Source organism: Syngnathoides biaculeatus, chromosome 13 (assembly GCF_019802595.1).
Source record: "Syngnathoides biaculeatus isolate LvHL_M chromosome 13, ASM1980259v1, whole genome shotgun sequence".
In the NCBI taxonomy this organism is placed as follows: Eukaryota; Metazoa; Chordata; class Actinopteri; order Syngnathiformes; family Syngnathidae; genus Syngnathoides; species Syngnathoides biaculeatus.
In genome coordinates this window covers 14,443,530-14,461,893 of record NC_084652.1, presented here as the reverse complement: position 1 = coordinate 14,461,893, position 18,364 = coordinate 14,443,530, and the positions used below count along the sequence as shown (strand labels likewise).

The following is an 18,364-nucleotide window of genomic DNA, read 5'->3' as shown; positions in this document are numbered from 1 at the left end:
CTGATAGATTTTCAAACAGCACACGAATGAAAAATAGAAAACAGGACTGTGCAAATCCAAATATTAACCAACAATATCAGCTTATTGTCACGGACGAGACTCGGGGGTGGACCCAAATGCACGACTCAGGTGAGAGGTAAGCAGTGCGGAATAAGCCTTTATTCGTTCCAATGTCGGTTACCAGGGAGTCAGTCCAAACAAGCAGCAAGATCAGTAACGGCAGGCTTACGGGGTAGGTCGGGAGACAGGCGTTGGTCGGTACACGGGAGGTAGACGTCAGGAGTACGGTAGTGCGGGAACGAGGCATGAGAGGCAACGATCTAGCAGAGTAATAGTCATCCCCCGGGTCCTATATGTACTGGGTCTTAATCAAAGGTCATGAGGCGCAGGTGTGCACCTTCAGATTAGCTGGCCACGCCCAGCCCTGGCTGGAATCCAGGAGCATGACAGAACCCCCCCCTCAACGGCCGGCTCTGGACGGCCCAGGAGCATCAGGGTGAGCCGCGTGAAAGTCCCTGATGAGGGAGCGGTCCACGACGAAGCGGGAGGGGATCCAAGAGCGCTCCTCCGGGCCATATCCCTCCCAGTCCACCAGGTACTGGACCCCCCTTCCTCTGCGACGGGAAGACAGCAACCGGCGCACAGTGTACACCAACCCACCGTCGACCATGCGGGGGGGGGGATTTGAGCGGAGGAGCCAGCGACGATGTGCGATTCGGGCGAAGTCTGCTGACGTGGAACGTAGGGTGCACCCTCATCGACCTGTGCAGTTTCAACGAGACGGCGACCGGGTTAATAACTTTGGAAACCGGGAACGGGCCAACGAACCTGGGAGCAAGTTTGCGGGATTCCGTCCGCAGCGGGAGATCTTTGGTGGAGAGCCACACTCGCTGTCCCACTCTGAGCTCAGGTGCGGCCCTCCTCTTGCGGTCTGCTGCGGCCTTGTAGGCGCTGCTCATGCGCAGCAGTGTCCTCCGAGCTGCTTCCCAGGTCCGTTTGCAGCGTCGCACCACGGCCAGGGCCGACGGAACTGTGGATTCTGTGACCAGTGGAGGAAACAGGGACGGAGGATACCCATGCACGACATGGAGTGGAGCCATACCTGTTGAAGCGGAGGGTAGAGAATTGTGGGCATACTCCACCCACTTGATGTGCTGGCTCCACGTGCTCTGGTCCCTGGATGCCAGACATCGAAGACCGGTCTCTAATTCCTGGTTAATCCTCTCAGTCTGGCCGTTAGACTCTGGGTGATGACCCGATGTCCGACTTGCTGAAGCGCCGATGACGTTGCAGAACTCCTTCCAGAAACGGGCGCTGAATTGCGGACCCCTGTCCGAAACGATGTCCTGGGGTAGGCCGTGGTAACGGACGACCTCGTCTAATACCAACTGGGCTGTCTGCTTGGCCGACGGGATCTTCGGAAGCGGCACGAAGTGGACCATTTTGGAAAAACGGTCCACTATGGACAGCACCACTGTGTTCCCTTGAGAAGGCGGCAGGCCGGTGACGAAGTCCAGCGCGATGTGTGACCACGGACGAAAGGGGATGGACAGGGGTTGCAACTCACCAACAGGCCGTAGGCGGGAAGTCTTATTGGCAGCACACACACCGGGCAGGCGTTGACGAACTCCCTTACGTCCTTGCTGAGGTTAGGCCACCTTTGTTCGACCACTGAACGTGTCTTCACCATACCCGGGTGGCAGACCGTCTTGTTGGTATGGGCCCAGTTGATGACGTCTCCCCGCAGAGATGGGATGACGAACAGGCGGCCCGACGGACAATCCGCGGGTGACGGTGTCTCTCCCAGAGCCTCCTTCACCCGCGACTCGATCGCCCAGGTGAAACCAGCCACGAAGCACCCCGCTGGCAGGATAGTAGCGGCGTCTGAATCCGTGCGCCCTCCCTCGTGAATCCGCGAGAGTGCATCCGGCTTGTCGTTTTTGGAGCCTGGGCGTAAACACACCTTAAAGTGGAAGCGGGTGAAAAATAGGGCCCACCTGGCCTGACGGGCGTTCAACCTCTTCGCCGACTTCAGGTATTCAAGGTTCTTATGGTCCGTGAAGACAACGAACGGTAATTGCGAGCCCTCCACCCAGTGCCGCCACTCCTCCAACGTGCTCTTTACCGCCAGCAGTTCCCTATCTCCCACGTCGTAGTTCCTCTCTGCCGGGGTCAACTTTCTAGACAGGAACGCGCACGGGTGGATCCTTCCATCCCTGGGACTCCTCTGCGACAAGACTGCTCCGATTCCTGAATTCGATGCATCCACCTCCACCACAAACTGGTTATCTGGGTCCGGAATAATGAGAACGGGCGCAGTAGTGAAACTTGCCTTGAGCCTGCTGAAGGCCTCCTGGCAGGTCCCGGACCAGTCGAAGAGGGTATGTGGCGAGGTGAGCGAATGCAGAGGAGCGGCCACGGAGCTGAAGTTCCTTATGAATTTCCTATAGAAATTGGCAAATCCCAGAAACCTCTGTACGTCCCTCCTGTTGGTGGGGGTAGGCCACCGCAGCGACCTTCCCGGGATCCATCCGTATCTCTCCCTCAGCCAGGACGAAGCCCAGGAAGGACACGGATGCCCGATGGAACTCACACTTCTCCATATTCACGTATAATTGGTGCTGCTGCAGACGCCGGAGCACCTCTCTGACTTGTTGAATGTGAGAGGTTAGGTCTGCTGAAAAGATGAGAATATCATCCAGATAAACAAAGACAGATCTGTTCAGGAACTCCCGAAGCACATCGTTGATGAAGTTCTGAAAGACGGCCGGAGCATTAGTCAGTCCGAAGGGCATCACCAGATAGTCATAGTGCCCTGTGGGGGTGTTGAATGCCGTCTTCCACTCATCCCCTTCCCGAATCCGCACCAGGTGGTAAGCGCTGCGCAGGTCGAGCTTGGTGAAGATCCGGGCTCCCTGGAGGAGTTTGAATGCTGTAGAGATAAGCGGCAAAGGGTACCTGTTCTTGACTGTGATGTCGTTCAGGCCTCGGTAGTCGATGCAGGGTCGCAGCGTGGAGTCTTTCTTCTTGACAAAAAAAAACCCCGCACCGGCTGGTGAGGATGAGGGGGGAATGAGTCCGGCTGCCAGCGAGTCCTCGATGTAGTCCCTCATGGCTTGATGCTCTGGTCCGGTTAAAGAGAACCGTTTCCCTCTGGGAGGAGAGGTGCCTGGCAGGAGTTCAATCGCGCAGTCGTATGACCGATGTGGCGGCAGAGACTTTGCTTTAGATTCAGAGAAGACCTCCCGTAGGTCATGGTAGCAGGAGGGCATTGCGGTCAGGTCCAGGGCGGTACTAGGTTCTGTTAGCCGAACCGGCGCAACTTGAATACCCCTGTCTCTCCGGACAGCGACACAGCGACTGAGACAGTCCTCTCCCCAAGTCTTGATCTGACCCTTGGCCCAATCTATGTGCGGATTATGTTCTTTGAGCCACGGGCTGCCCAAGATGACGTCGCTACTACGTGCGTCGAAGACATGAAAGCTAATACGCTCCGAGTGAGCGTCCGGAAAGCTCATACGTAGCGTCTGAGTGCGATGTGTAACCCGACAAAGGAACTTGCCGTTGGCGGCATAGGCGTGACGAAAACGTTGCGTGGGAAAGGTTGCTGCCCCCAGCTCCTCGACCACGCGGGGATTTATCAGATTTGCTTCCGACCCAGAATCAATGAAAGCCGTCACAGAGCATGAACGGGAGTCCGTTCCCAAGGTGAGGTGAAGAAGGGACCTCCCTGACCCCGTCGCGGTGTACCGCACACTCACCGGAGTAGCGATCCTGATGTCAGAATGCCCTGGTCGAGTCGGGCAACGGGCAATCAAGTGTCCCAAACGCCCGCAGTAAAAACAGCGTCCCTCTCGTCGCCGACGTAAGCGCTCCTCCGCTGAGCTGCCAAGCCCCTCCACTTGCATGGCTTCCGGTGAAGCTGACAACACGGGTGGCCGGGAAGCGGAAACAACCGGACTGCGACTCTCCCTCTCCTCCTCCCTCAGGCCCTCCATCTGTCTCTGCACGGTGAGGCGCTGGTCCACCTTGAGGGCCAATGCGATGAGGGAGTTAAGCGAAGGCGGAAGATCCATGGCCACGAGGTGACCACGGATCTGTGGGGACAGTCCCTCGTAAAACGCGTCATGGAGGGCTTCCTCATTCCAGCGGCTCTCGGCAGCCCGAATCCGGAACTCGATGGTGTAGTCGGACACGCGGCGACGCCCCTGGTGAATTGTCATTAGTGACGACGCCGCCTGGCGTTCCGGAGCCGCATACTGGAACACCTGGGTGAGCGCGCAGACGAAGCTCGCCCATGAGCGGCAGGTCTCCGAGTTACGGCTCCACTCGGCGGTGGCCCATGCCTCCGCCCTCCCTGTCATGTGGGAAATGACGAAGGCGATCCGGGAGCGGTCCGTGGGAAAAGCGGGAGCTTGCAGCTCAAAGTGGAGATCGCACTGCGCCAGGAAGGGCTTGACGTTACCGGAGTCGCCTGAGAACCGCTCTGGTCGAGAGAGCGGAGTGATGGTGGCACGGGGAGGCACAAGAGCGGCCGCGCTAGCTTGGGAGGCTAGCCACGGTTGCAGCTGGGTGCAGAGCTCCTGGATCTGGTGAGTCATACCCTGGAGAGCAGCCTCTTGCTCACCCAGGCGTTTGCCCTGCACTTGCAGCGCACGGCGAATGGCTTCAGAGTCGGCTGGGTCCATGTTCTTGGCTAGATCGTTCTGTCACGGACGAGACTCGGGGGTGGACCCAAATGCATGACTCAGGTGAGAGGTAAGCAGTGCAGAATAAGCCTTTATTCGTTCCAATGTCGGTTACCAGGGAGTCAGTCCAAACAAGCAGCAAGATCAGTAACGGCAGGCTTACGGGGTAGGTCGGGAGACAGGCGTTGGTCGGTACACGGGAGGTAGACGTCAGGAGTACGGTAGTGCGGGAACGAGGCATGAGAGGCAACGATCTAATAGAGTCTCTGTCGTCCCCCGGGTCCTATATGTACTGGGTCTAATCGGAGGTCATGAGGCGCAGGTGTGACCCTTCCGATTAGACGGCCACGCCCAGCCCTGGCTGGAATCCAGGATCATGACAACTTTAGCATGATATGACTGAAGTTAAAAGTAAAAAGTAGTCCTCCAAATAATTATTTGGGTAAGAATAAGTAAACATTCAGCAGAAAAAATACTAAGTAACTGGTTAATAACATCTTACTGATGGATTTTCAAACAGCACACAAATCAAAAATAGAAAACAGGACTGTGCAAATCCAAATATAAACCAACAATATCAGCTTATAACAATATTTAAAAAGAACAAACTACAAAGCAAATTCAGCCAGAAAAAAATGTCTTCAATTAACTGTTTGGTTACAAACGTGAAACAGTACAGCAGGCTCGGCAGGCAGATTATCAAGTGTACAATTATGTATAGATTTAGATGATATTGAACCTCGACAGGTGGAGTTACCCACATTTATCAACAGCTGTTTCATGACTTAAAAACAATTTGAGTTATGAAACTGCTAGTTACTTCTTGCTAGTTGTGAAACTGAGTCACACGACAAGTTTACAACCACCCATCCATTTTCCATACCGCTTATCCTCACTAGGACCACCCTGAACTGGTTGTCAGCCATTGGCGGGGCACTATTGACAAACAACCATTTGCAGCTATGGGCAATTAGGTCTTCAATTAACCTACCATGCATGTTTTGGGGATGTGCAAGGAAATCGAGTAGTCGGGGAAAACCAACAAACATACACAAACTCCACACAAGCGAAACCAGGATTTGAAGCCTTGTCCTCAGAACTGTGAGGCAGATGTGATAACCAGTCCAAGCAAATGAATAAAAAATTAAAATAAAAGACAATACATATCCACGGGACAAATGCCATGATCGTACAAATGTTTTCAAGGAATGCAATAAAGTGAAGGTTTTTTTTCACCATGTTTGAATATGAACACCTTGAAAAAACCTAAAAAAAAGTCTTGTGCTTCACAGGATGACAGATAGAAAGACAAGCTGGTCAACTCTTTCAGGCTCAAGACATGACCTCTTTGACGTCACCGCGTTGCCACTCGCGCCGAAGATCCGCTCAGATGGCAAACTCGTCGCGGGGATGCACAGGTATTCTTTGGCCAGCTTTGCCACCAATGGGAAGTTGACCTCGTGCTGCCTCCACCATACGAGCGCATCTTTCTCAGGATCTAGGTTGGCTGTCTGCAGGTACATGTTGAGCTCCAGTTCGACAGACGCTCGGTTCGGCTTTGACGTGTCTCGGCAGGTATGTGCTGCTGCGTTCTTGAAGTCGCTGGACAAACTCTTCTTTACTTTCTTGGGTGCCGGGAGCTCCGATTCATCTGCAGAAGATGCTGGAACAGAGACCGCCGGTGCTCCTGCTTTACCTCCAGCCCCCAGGAGCTCCATTTCTTCTACAGCTTTTGTCTTCATGAGGTCAATTCTCTCTTCCTTTATGTAGGCTCTTTTAAATCGGGGATCAAGCAGCACGGCCGTGTGGAGCAGCTTTTCAATGGAGTCGTCAGCATATTTGACACTAAGGTAGTTCAGGATTTCCTCTTTAATGGTTCTAGTGTGCGGGGAGTCATCATCCTGAGACTTGAGCATTTGGTGCTCGAAGAGGTTTAGGACAGGTTTTACAAACGACGCACTGACATACTCCTCCCCAGACAAGGCATCTGTAAACTCCATGAGAGGACTCAGTGCCTTGTTAATGGACTCCAGAATTCTCATGTCTTGCCTGCTCGGGTTCAGGTGGCTCGTTTTCCTGTCGTCACGGAGGACCTGGAAAATTATTTCAAATGTTATTCATAGGAATGCACCAATACCATTTTTGTTAGGGTTACAAGTGCGTACACTTGAGTGAGTGCTTGCTGATATACAGGTACAGTATCAACACTAAATAATAGCACCAAGTCTTGCAACTGTGATAAAAATGTTTTCTTTTGAGTAGACTTTATACCAATTTTGTCAGCCTGATCGGATCAGCTGATAACTGGCGTTTTTTTTGCTAATCGGCTGATTGGTTTTGATGTCATAATTTAGCGACGTTATTGATCGCCTTTGAAAAAGACCTTTATGCCGCGTCGCTGTCGTGCACAGTACATCTGAATCCAAAAGATAGGTTCTATCCATCCATCTTCTTTGCCACTTATCCTCACGAGGGTTGCGGGGAGTGCTGGAGCCTATCCCAGCTGTCAACGGGCAGGAGGCAGAGTACACCCTTAACTGGTTGCCAGCCAATCGGAGGGCACATACAGATGAACAACCATTCTCACTCACACCTAGGAGCAATTTAGAGTGTCCAATTAATGTTGCATGCTTCTGGGATGTGGGAGGAAACCGGAGTGCCCGGAGAAAACCCACGCAGGCACTGGGAGAACATGCAAATTCACACAGGCGGGGCTGGGATCGAACCCGGGTCCTCAGAACTGTGAGGCCAACGCTTTACCAGCTGAACCACCGTGCCGCCCCAAAAGATGGAAAAATAAAACATTTTTATCTTTTTTTTTCAGGTCTTTTGACATAGAATTGGAATTATGTGATGTCCAATAACAAGAAAAAAAAAAAGTCAGCTCCATGGGAGAGAGAAGACGTAAAGCGTGAATCAGACTGCAAGACAAATTTGCTCTTTCACGATGTCAGACTACTAGAATAAAATCTTACATTCCGGTACTACCGCATTTGGGTTTTTATGATCAGTGGGCTTTATCTTGTCATCACAAATGCAAATAAAGTCGTTACCGTGGGGATGACAACACAAGTGGATCGCACCGACTGCATAAGAAGAAACAATGGGGTAAAAAGCATGTTGGTGGTCACCAGTGTTTGTGTAAGGGTTGCTTGAGGTTTGTTCACATACTTTTACTACAATACGACTTACAAGCAGGCAACAAAATGTTACGTAGCCTAGCAAGCTGTGGATAATGACACTTTTTTCTCAACTTCATCCAGCATCTTCACAAGATCTTTAGGTTTTGTTCTGGGGTTTATTTGCACATTTTTGACCAATCCACATTCTTATCTGGGACATAGAGTCCATCTCCTTCCTGAGCGGTGTGATAGCTGGACATTCACATTATATTTATAACTGTGTATAGTTGTTTCAACAGATAACCATGGCACCTTCAAGCATCTGGAAATTGTACCCAAGGATGAGCCACAGTTTTGGACCTCCATGTATTTTGTGTGATTTCCTCGTTGATTTCTTTTGATTCTTCCATGATTTCACATAAGGAAGCAGAGTGTTTGAGGTGCGGTTGTAAATACATGCCCAGGTGCGCCGTCAATCAACTCACATGTTGTCAGTTAACCTATCGGGAGCTTCCAAAGCCATGATGTCATCATCTGGGCTTCTCCATGTTCTTTAAAAACTGTACGTTAAACACAGTACGTGTGTAACCTTTTGACCTAGAAGAAAACAATATACAAATCTCTTAGAAATTCTTTATTAATTAATTATTAATTAATTAATTAATTTGGGTGATCCTGACTGACTGACCTGAAACAGGAGAGGTTTAGTCTTATTTGACTTCAGACTGTATGACAAAAAAATTAAATATGTATGTAAACTTGGCTTCAAATGTGTGTAAAATTTACTACACGTATATTCAAAACCTGTTTAACAGCTTTCTCTTGCTCGATGAACCTGCTGATCATCTGCTGTCGTGAGCACCATCTTGAGGGGCTTTCACTCTTGAGCTGGTGAATGGGCAAGTCCAGGTCCACTTGTGCCTTGGCCAGATCACGTCTTCTCTTGAATGAATTGGAAATGGTCGACGTTACCTGCTTGCAAAGCCCTACTGCACGCTTCACAGCCTCTTGGGTTTGAGAAGGGGCTTTCAGGCTGTCTGCTATTACACCGATGCAGAAGAAGGGGCACAATTAATTTAACATGTTTGGACAACAATTAATAAATAATGTACAGGCATCGGCATGTTAATGCTGTGTTCCACTCACCTATTGCCAGCTCGAAATAGTGGCCAAAGCACTGTAGCCTGTTCCACTGGGTCAAATGCAGTGATCCATTGTTATTAGTTGCATCATCGATAGTAACGCAGATGAGTTTATCCTCATGCAGTTCCCAGGATTCGAGTACTTCTTTGAGGATTGTGCATATCATCGACTCTGTGTAGTCTTCGGGGAAGTAAACTGTTTGTAGACATCGGCTACATAGGATCCTGTAGCGCCGGAGAAAAGGAGTCGGAGGTGGAGTGTCGGACACAGGAAAAGAACTTGCTTTATTGTTCGACATCACCAAACTAATCGCATAACGGCGGGAACTCTGTTAACCTTTTACTCCGGAAGCGCAACAACCAAAACAGTCCGTGCGGAACCCCGCACCCCAACTCGAGGTCCCGCGGGTGAATTATGTAAACACCACACAAGCCCCCCCAGAATTCACCCATAGTCAAAATCCTTGTGCCGTGGTGGGATGATGACCCGACCCCGGCGGGTGTGCACTGTAGGGGCTGAGGGGGGCGGGGCCGCACTGTCCATTGAGTCACGGGACAAGGGCTCAGGCGGGGTCAAGGGTACCCCGGCAGGCGCAGGGGCACAGGGCAAAGGGGGACGACCCCGGCGCGGGGGGAGGGCCAACCCCAAAGGCTGGGCAATGTCCAGGTGCGCGGGTTTGACCCTGTCCACGGAAACAGTCTCGGGTCTGCTGCCAATGTCCACGAGCAGGCTCTTGTCCCCGTGCTCCAGGACCCTGAACGGCCCGTCGTATGGGGGGCGGAGAGGTCCACGGTGGGCGTCATGACGAACAAACACAAAATCCGCAGAGCGCAGGTGACGGGGCAGCCGGGCAGCTGGGGTGCCATGTTGCGACGTGGGAACTGGCGCGAACCCTTTTGCGGCCTCCAGCAGGGAGGACCGTTGCCTGGCTGCGGACCAGGGCTCTGTGGCGTCCGGGATGAATTCGCCGGGGACCCGCAGTGGCTGGCCGTAGACGAGTTCGGCGGATGAGGACAACAGGTCCTCCTTGGGGGCGCACCTGAGGCCGAGCATGACCCACGGGAGCTTATCCAACCAGTTGCCGTCCGTCAAGCCGGCACGCAGGGCTGCTTTCATGGAGCGGTTTCCTTCCGGGGTGGGAGAGGTTGTGGACCGCCTCGAAAACACCTCTTCGCCAGTTTGCAGGGACCAGCGGCCGAGGCTGGTCAGCTGAGAGGTCGCACAGCAACCTGACGCCCGAGTCACCAACCGCGACTTCCTCCAGGCGCAAACCCGTGTCAGAATTCTTGAGGGCCTGCACCCCGTGGTCCGAGGCCTGGTCTGCGCTCATGCGGGAGTAGTCGAGACCCAGATGCACAGTGCCGACGATCGCCCTGGAGAGGCAGTCCGCGACCACATTGGATTTGCCGGCGATGTGTTGGATGTCCGTAGTGTACTCAGAGATGAACGACAGTTGGCGTTGCTGGCGGGCGGACCACGGCTCGGCCACCTTGGACATGGCGAAAGTGAGGGGTTTATGGTCCACATATGCCGTGAACTCACGGCCTTCCAATAGGGAGCGGAAGTGGCGGATCGCCAGCCAGAGGCCGAGGAGCTCTCTATCGAACGTGCTGTATTTGCGCTCCCTGGGGACCAGCTGACGGCTGAAAAAGGCAAGCGGTTGCCAGGCGCCGCCGACCCACTGTTCGAATACGGCTCCAACAGCATAGTCCAATGCATCGGTAGTGAGAGCGACAGGGGCCCCGTGAGTCGGGTGGGCCAGCATAGCGGCACGACTCAGTGCGGCCTTCGTAGCCTCGAAGGCTTCCATCCTCTCGGCCGTCCATTCAACGTCCCGGTTGGGGGCCTTGTCTTTAAGAGCCTCATAGAGCGGGCGCATGATGTGGGCCGCCCGGTGGATGAACCGGTGGTAGAAAGTCACCATCCCCAGGAACTCCCGGAGGCCCCGAGCCGAGCGAGGTCGGGGAAAAGCGGAGACGGCCTCCACCTTTGCCGGAAGGGGGGCGGCGCCGTTCTTGTCTATGAGGTGCCCGAGGAACTGGATAGAGGGCACCCCGAAAACACACTTCGCCGGGTTGATGATCAGGCCATGCTGCTCAAGTCTTGCGAAGAGGTCGCGGAGGTGGATCAGATGTTCATCCTCTGAGGAGCTGGCGACGAGGATGTCATCCAAATAGACGAACACAAATGCCAAGTCCCTGAGCACAGAATCCATTAAACGCTGGAAAGATTGCGCCGCGTTTTTAAGACCAAAGGGCATCCTCAGAAACTCGAACAGTCCAAACGGAGTGATTACAGCCGTCTTGGGAACGTCTGAGGGGTGCACGGGAACCTGGTGATACCCGCGCACCAGGTCGAACTTGGAGAACAAGATTTTGCCTGCCAGGTGGGCTGAGAAGTCCTGAATGTGTGGAACAGGGTAGCGGTCGGGCTTAGTGGCGTCGTTAAGGCGGCGGTAGTCACCACACGGTCGCCACCCACCACTCGGTTTAGGGACGATGTGTAGTGGCGAGGCCCACGGGCTATCCGAGCGGCGGACGATGCCCAGACGCTCCATGTTGGCAAACTCGGACTTAGCGACTGCTAGCTTCTCGGGATCAAGCCGTCGGGCCCTCGCGTGGATCGGGGGGCCCTTGGTCTCAATGTGGTGCTCGACCCCATGTTTAGTCGTGGCAGAGGAGAAAGTGGGCCGTGTCAAGGCAGGGAACTCACCAAGGAGGAGTTGGTACTTGGTGCCGTCCGATAGCGAACTGGAGAGACCACCATAAGTCGCCTCATTGCGGACGCAGGCGACCGTGGAAAAAGTCAGTGCATCCACCAGACGGCCCCTCTTAATGTCCACCAGCAGCCCGTGGGCACAAAAAAAAATCAGCGCCGAGGAGAGGGAATGAGACATCCGCAGTGACAAAGTCCCATGTGAAGCGCTGACTCCCGAAACACAAGTCCACAGTCCTCATGCCATAAGAGCGGATAGGGGAGCCATTAGCGGACAGTAGGGGTGGCCCATGAGTCCCGCCAGCGGCGTCCTCCGCAGTGGCCGTCAGGACGCTCCTCTGGGCGCCGGTGTCGCAAAGGAATTTGCGCCCGGAAAGGTTGTCCTTGACGAACAGCAGCCGGCTCTTCGCGCCCACGCTCACGGCCGCTGCGAAGCGTGGGCTTTGGCGTTTCCCGACACGTCGTAGTTGCAAGGGGCGCGGCACCTCTTCGCTTTCGCACCGAAACGGGCATGGAAGTAGCACAAGCCTGTGCCAGCACGGCCGTCGGTGCCGAAGAGGCCCCTGCTGGATGCCACCCCCGCGCCCGAAGGTGAGTAACTGCGCGTCGCGGCCAGCGTCTCAGGGGAGAAGCGCTGGGTTGCCAGGAAGAAACGGTCAGCCTCCCCGGCCAGGGCCCGGGGCTCAGTGACAGTACTGTTCGCGAGCGCCGTCTGAACATGCGGTGGCATATGCCTGAGAAACAGTTCCATGAAAATGAAATTGGGCTCTTCCGTGCCCAGCAGGTTTAGCATCATTTCCATGAGTTCGGAAGGTTTGCTGTCCCCCAGTCCATTAATAGCCAACAGACGTCGGGCACGTTCCGGCCGTGAAAGCTCAAAAACCTTGAGAAGGTGAGCCTTGATCCCAGCATACTTATCTCGGGCCGGGGGAGAGGTGATGAAGTTCACTGCTCTGGCCGCCGTTGAGCTCCCGAGTGCTGAGACAACGTGGTAGTAACGCGTGGAATCATCTGAGATCCCGCGGAGGGCGAACTGAGCCTCCGTCTGTGCGAACCACGCTGCCGCGGACGTCTCCCAAAACTCCGGCAATTTGAGGATGGCGGTTGCCATGTTCGTTTCAGTCTCGAAAACGCCGGGACTGACGTCGGGGTCACCAGTGTAGCGCCGGAGAAAAGGAGTCGGAGGTGGAGTGTCGGACACAGGAAAAGAACTTGCTTTATTGTTCGACATCACCAAACTAATCGCATAACGGCGGGAACTCTGTTAACCTTTTACTCCGGAAGCGCAACAACCAAAACAGTCCGTGCGGAACCCCGCACCCCAACTCGAGGTCCCGCGGGTGAATTATGTAAACACCACAATCCAGTCATTATTGATAAAATGAACTGTGAGGGTCAAATAAGGCTCAGTGACTCTGCACGTCCACAGATCGGTCGTCAGTGCATAATATTCCACGTGTTTAAGTTCCTCGGACACCTTCGCACGGCATTCTTCATACATACGCGGCAGCTGGACGTCACTGAAGTGTTTTCGATCTGGCATGTTGTATCTGGGGGGTCAAGCGTTTTGACCAGTTCTCTGAAGCCCTTCTTTTCGATAGTGTATTTTGAGGCTGAGTCTTCAGATATGATGAATTCAGAGATGGCATCTGTGATTTCGCGGTGTCTGCGGGACTGCTCGTCATACGGAATGCATTTGGTCAACAATGCTTGTCGGCTCTTTCGTTCCGTTAATTTGTGGCTGTGATGGACCGTTTGTGCTTTGTCGCAACCTTACGCTTTCTATGTACAGTTCCTCGTGCCTTGTTTTTAAGTGGTAGAAAAGATTGGACGTGTTCGAGTTACTGGTAATGATTTGATGGCGGCATGTTTTGCAGATGACCGTTTTCTGCTCGATGTCAGACGTTTTAAAGCCAAACCAAAGCCAAACCATAGAGCTACGGTTCCCTATTTTTGGCACCAGCTCCTCATCGTCCTCTTCGGGCTTTGTTTTGACCTCGATACCGGCTAAATTCTCCATGGTTGCCGTGTTTACGTCCATGTTGCTTTCTCAGTGTCGTAAATGAACATATGTGCGTGACGTAAACACGCTACCGTAAAGTAGTGTGGTTGCAGCAGTTACATTAACCATTCATAGAAACAACTTCATTGGTCGTTCATATGAAGTCGGCGTGGGCACAACAAAATAACCACATAAAAGAGTAATATTTTACGCTGTAACACTATATTGTGGTGCTTTGGAATACGAGTTTAATTCGTTCCATCTCGGCGGTTGTCAATCAAAACACTCAAACCATCTTTCCCCAGTAAAAATTAATAGAAATGTCTTTAACCCCCCCCCCCCACCCACGCACACACACACACACACACACAATTGTAAAGTGTTTTTAGTAAGAATAATACAACTTGATATTTTTGTTCTTTGCTAAATATATATGATGTATGGATTACAAAAAGCGGCACTGAAGCGACAACGGGAAGCAGATCTGGGGGTAGCTGAAATGAAGGTGTTGAGTTTGTCTTTTACGGTGACCAGGTTGGGTAGGATTAGCAATAAGGTCTGCAAGGTTAGTTTTGGTTTGGTTGGTTTGGGAGATAAAGTCATGGGGAGCCGACTTCTGTGGTTTGGACACATGTAGCGGAGGGACAGGGAGTATATTGGTAGCTGAATGATGAGGATGGAGCTGCCAGACAAAGGAGAAGGAGAATCATTAAAAAATGGTTGATAAATGTCCTCAGAAAACACTTGAGGGGAGTTGACGTTAGAGAGGAGAGGGGGATGCATTGAAAAAGACGATGTACTGTGGTGACCCCCAAATGGACAAGCTCAAAGGGAAATAAGAATGATGTAAAAATATTGTGTAGTAATATGAAAAAAACAAAACAAAAAACAATTAAACAATTTGTGCTGCACAATTAATTCATCGCAACACCTTCTGGTAGCAGTATTAGGCTGTCTTTAAGACAAATGAATCAGACTCTTACTAAACTATTCTGACACAGTAATCTGTAGAAATCTTAACACAGGATTTAGAAACAGTGCCTCTTAGTGTTCGTTCATTGTCTGTCTAAATGTGTTGTCTCACCATTTGTGTTCAAATATGCATTTGTTAAAGTGCTACAAGACTAACATATAGCTGTTATTCGTTAGACTATCTGTGGCATTTCACATTGCATTAAAATTTAGTTTGATGACTGAAAGTCAGTTGTCTTTTTTAAAAATAATAATGTATACACAATGTGTCTCGGTCTCATATTTAGTTGGACTGAAAATTATAAATGGGGTGGCTTTAAATATCTTGAAGACCTTTTTTAAAAATGTACTCATTATGTGAGATGGCTCCTTGTTGTGACGTGAAATGAGTAGAGTGCAAGTAACAATACAGCGCTTGCATCTCAGTTTGTCAGAAAAACAATTCAAATAGCTAAGTTGGGTCGCTCGTATACCATGGCACAACTGTATGTAATAATATAGCAGCAACTGTGCACTTACTTCAACGTGTGTGTGGTGGGGTAAGGGAAGGATGGGATTCACCACATAATGTGTGATAAGTTGAATGTTTATGTGTGTTATGGCTCTTGAGAATGACAATGTATTATTTCATTTATGACAAACAATTTCTCTACAGAAATTAACACGTGTAGAGTAAACTATTAACAGAGTGCATTCTCTGTTATAATTTTTCAAAAATGCTATTATCATCTGACATGGCAGGTTTTTGAAATGTCTAATTAATCAGGCGTTTTGTGTTCTAAAATGTCACCAGTTATTACTCTCACTAAACAATGTCGACAGAGAAGCTGTCTTGTTTATAATTATTGTTTTTTGTTGTACACTTTCTAGGATAAACATTGGTTTCTGACCATAAGGGCCATATGGTCAGCAGCGTTTAGGTGCCAGTGGTTGTGTGAAATGATTGGTCCAGAGTGTATTTGTAGCTCTGGCTTGGAAGGTATTTCCTGATTGGTTGCTGCGAGCAGCGTGGATCACAGTGGAGACCCTCATACAAGTGTGGTCTTTCAGTGGTGGGGAACAGTGCTTCGTTTTCATCTCACTTTCATGTGGAGCCTCTGAGGCAGGAGGACCTGCCTTGAGTTGGGGCTGCAATGGCTATGCCGTGGCTTTACTGTCTGCATGTTGCACTTATTTGTCTCCTCTGTGGTGAGTTCAAGTTTTGATCTATTATTCTGACTGTATGTGAGTATTTTGACCTCACAAAATGAGAGGTTATGTGAGTGTTGAGGGTGGAAGCAAGCTAGATTTTCTTTTGTGTTTCTTTGCAGGAGCTGATTGCCTTCAGTCAAATTCTGATCTCTGTGATTCGAGTTGTGCAGGTGAGGAATTTTGATGGGAGTTTGTTCATATGATATTTGAATACTTTTCCAGGGAAAAAATGTATATAAGTAAATTTTTTCACTTTTCTATACAAGAAGAAAAAATTCCCTTTAAATCTCACCAATAATGTTTTTATTCCTGCATGTCCTTAGCATTTCCTACCGCTGACATGTCCTATCAGAAAGGGGTGAGGTATACTTACAGGTATAGAACCGCAATCACCACATTACTGCACGGATTGAACCCCGGGAGAAATGGATTAATACTGGACTGTGTGGTTGATATTGATGTTGTCTCCAAGTGTCATCTAATGATGCAGGTTAGATTCCGTCTGTTTCTGTAAGATAAATAATAATCTGCAATTGTTGTGCACTTATAAAGTGGAATTGTGTCACAGATAAGAAATCCACAGATGAAGCATCTTTCCCATCAAAAAGAACACTCTGTGCCTAACTTAAAAAGTTTGAGGTAATGTAATCCATAAAATATATATGATTATGCATAATGTCATCAGTTAATGTGCTTTTATCTATGCTTACCACAAGTTAAGGCCCAGACCAATTTTGAATGTTTGTGTTGTTTTTTTTTTTTTTTTTAAATGAATGTGATAGTTGCTGCCCTTGTGTCTGTTCTGGGGTCTCAGCGAGCTCATCTGGTGTTTTTGTTTCCCAGGGAGTCGCTGGAGAGAATGCCAGTGAAGTTTTCCCTCCAGGGGGGAAAGATCTTTGGCCTGTGTATCCAGGAGGGAGAGCAGGTGTGGACGTTGAACATTAAAAGGGCTCTTCTGAGCATGCTCCAGACCTCCCACACAGCCACGAAGCGTTCAGAAATGGAGGTGAGGCTTCATGATGATGTTTTATGATCTCAGCGTTGCTCTTGACACCGGAGACAACATGTATCAAACTCAAGATCTGGGGAGCAGATCCAGCCTGCCACATCACTTTATGCAGACCGTGAAAAAGAATCGTGTTGGTCAACTTCATGTTTCTTGTTGAAATACCATAATTGCAAATTGTCTTCACTTTTCATAAATGTGAGATATTACTGATGCTTTCGTTATCAATCCCTCTTTGAATATAAATTAAAAATAATAAACACTTTTTAAAAAAATCTGGCTTCTGATTTAAACAATAGTCCATCGATCCGCTTTATTTCTAGCAACCTTAGTCTCTTTGCCCCCAATGTTAAACCGCACGCAAAATATCCAAGTTTTGCTTTACACGCTCATCTTAACCTGGGCAAAAAAACTCTCATCTGTTGTAAAGTCCAGTTTCTATAAATTAAGAAATTCCGCTATATGAGAAATATCACGTGAAAAATTCAGTAAAACCTGATATACTTTCTGTGTATGCTTTGCTAAATAGCATGATTACAGTTTGTTTACGTGATTGTTTCAAACTGAACTTGCTACAGTTTTGTTTTTATAGCTAGTGTCTTTGGACAAAAGTTTCATACTTGTATATCATTTACTTGTACAAGTATGATATGTGAACACAAATGAAGCCTAAACATTGAATATTATCATCATGGGTGGCTCTGTGGTGACAACCCTTGTTAAAAAAAAATACATTGCTGGAAGTTAACTTTTGAGTTAAAGTTCCTACAGTTGCTTTAATCTGGTCTCCTTGACCATTCATCCAAACAAGGAGGAAGTGCTTAGACCTGTTTTGCCAGATGCTGAAGTAGGCTACACACATACCTGAATGACAGACTAAAATCTGTTCTGTACAATGAACTAGAAAAATATCATTGATGCTTTGTAACATCATGCATGTCTGGACTATGCCTTTGTTCTCTCTTTAACTCTGACAGCACAATTTCATCATGTAGCAAAACAGATAAAGACATTGTTTTGATGCAGCCCTTGTATTGGACCTCATTATATGGTGCAAGTATACCTAGTATAGTGTTTACTGATAATATATTCATGTTGATCTGACTTTGGTATATTACTTTTTCTTCAGACCGATGTGCATGGTACATGTACCAGCTTGTATGAGAGGCGAGAACGATTACTGTTGAAAACCAGGTTTCTGAATCAGTGTCAACAATTGAGGCTGGCACATTTCTTCACCCATTCTGTTGCTGTAACTGGAGACACGGTGAGTCAATTCTCAGGGTCCCCTTCTGGAAAGAAAATACAGTGTTTACGTTTCAATAAAGATCTGTTTTTTTCCCGCATATAAAATTTAGGGGAGGCTGCCTCTGCCTAATTTTGGGCCACCTCTATCGCTAAAATGTTTGATATCATGAAATGTATCTGACCAGCGTTGCACTACAAGTTGGGTGTCATTTCAGACTTGCAGTATTATGCGTTACTGTACTGAAACAGTTGGAGGTCCCACCTAAAACCATTGAAT

At 49.7% G+C, this 18,364-nt stretch overlaps 2 protein-coding genes across 8 annotated transcripts in view; one reads left to right on the top strand and one right to left on the bottom strand.

Annotated features, from left to right (window-relative positions):
- Positions 1–5,974: 5,974 nt before the first annotated feature.
- Positions 5,975–9,171, bottom strand: LOC133511018 (E3 SUMO-protein ligase ZBED1-like). Its single transcript, XM_061839590.1, has 4 exons — positions 8,957–9,171; positions 8,615–8,850; positions 8,499–8,535; positions 5,975–8,407 (listed from the first exon to the last, which is right to left on the bottom strand). The coding sequence occupies exon 4, from the start codon at positions 6,728–6,730 to the stop codon at positions 5,975–5,977; it is 756 nt and encodes a 251-aa protein (XP_061695574.1). The 5' UTR covers positions 6,731–8,407; positions 8,499–8,535; positions 8,615–8,850; positions 8,957–9,171.
- A 6,724-nt stretch (positions 9,172–15,895) lies between these two features.
- Positions 15,896–18,364, top strand: part of LOC133510744 (uncharacterized) — a 52,684-nt gene continuing 50,215 nt past the window's right edge. For 6 of the 7 annotated variants that reach the window (XR_009797705.1, XR_009797706.1, XR_009797707.1 and 3 more), the window contains exons 1-5: positions 15,896–16,003; positions 16,157–16,323; positions 16,402–16,472; positions 16,677–16,839; positions 17,969–18,106. Coding sequence is in view for 4 of the 7 variants with exons in the window: in XM_061839049.1 (XP_061695033.1) it covers positions 16,174–16,323; positions 16,402–16,472; positions 16,677–16,839; positions 17,969–18,106 (522 nt within the window). In the remaining 3 variants the exon portion in view is untranslated. Of the gene's footprint in view, positions 16,004–16,156; positions 16,324–16,401; positions 16,473–16,676; positions 16,840–17,837; positions 17,891–17,968; positions 18,107–18,364 lie in introns of those variants that run through there. The other variant, XM_061839051.1, reaches the window with a different exon arrangement.

Coding starts and splice junctions, on each gene's coding strand:
- LOC133511018 (XM_061839590.1), bottom strand. CDS start 6,730: ATGAGAATTCTGGAGTCCATTAACAAGGCACTGAGTCCTCTCATGGAG.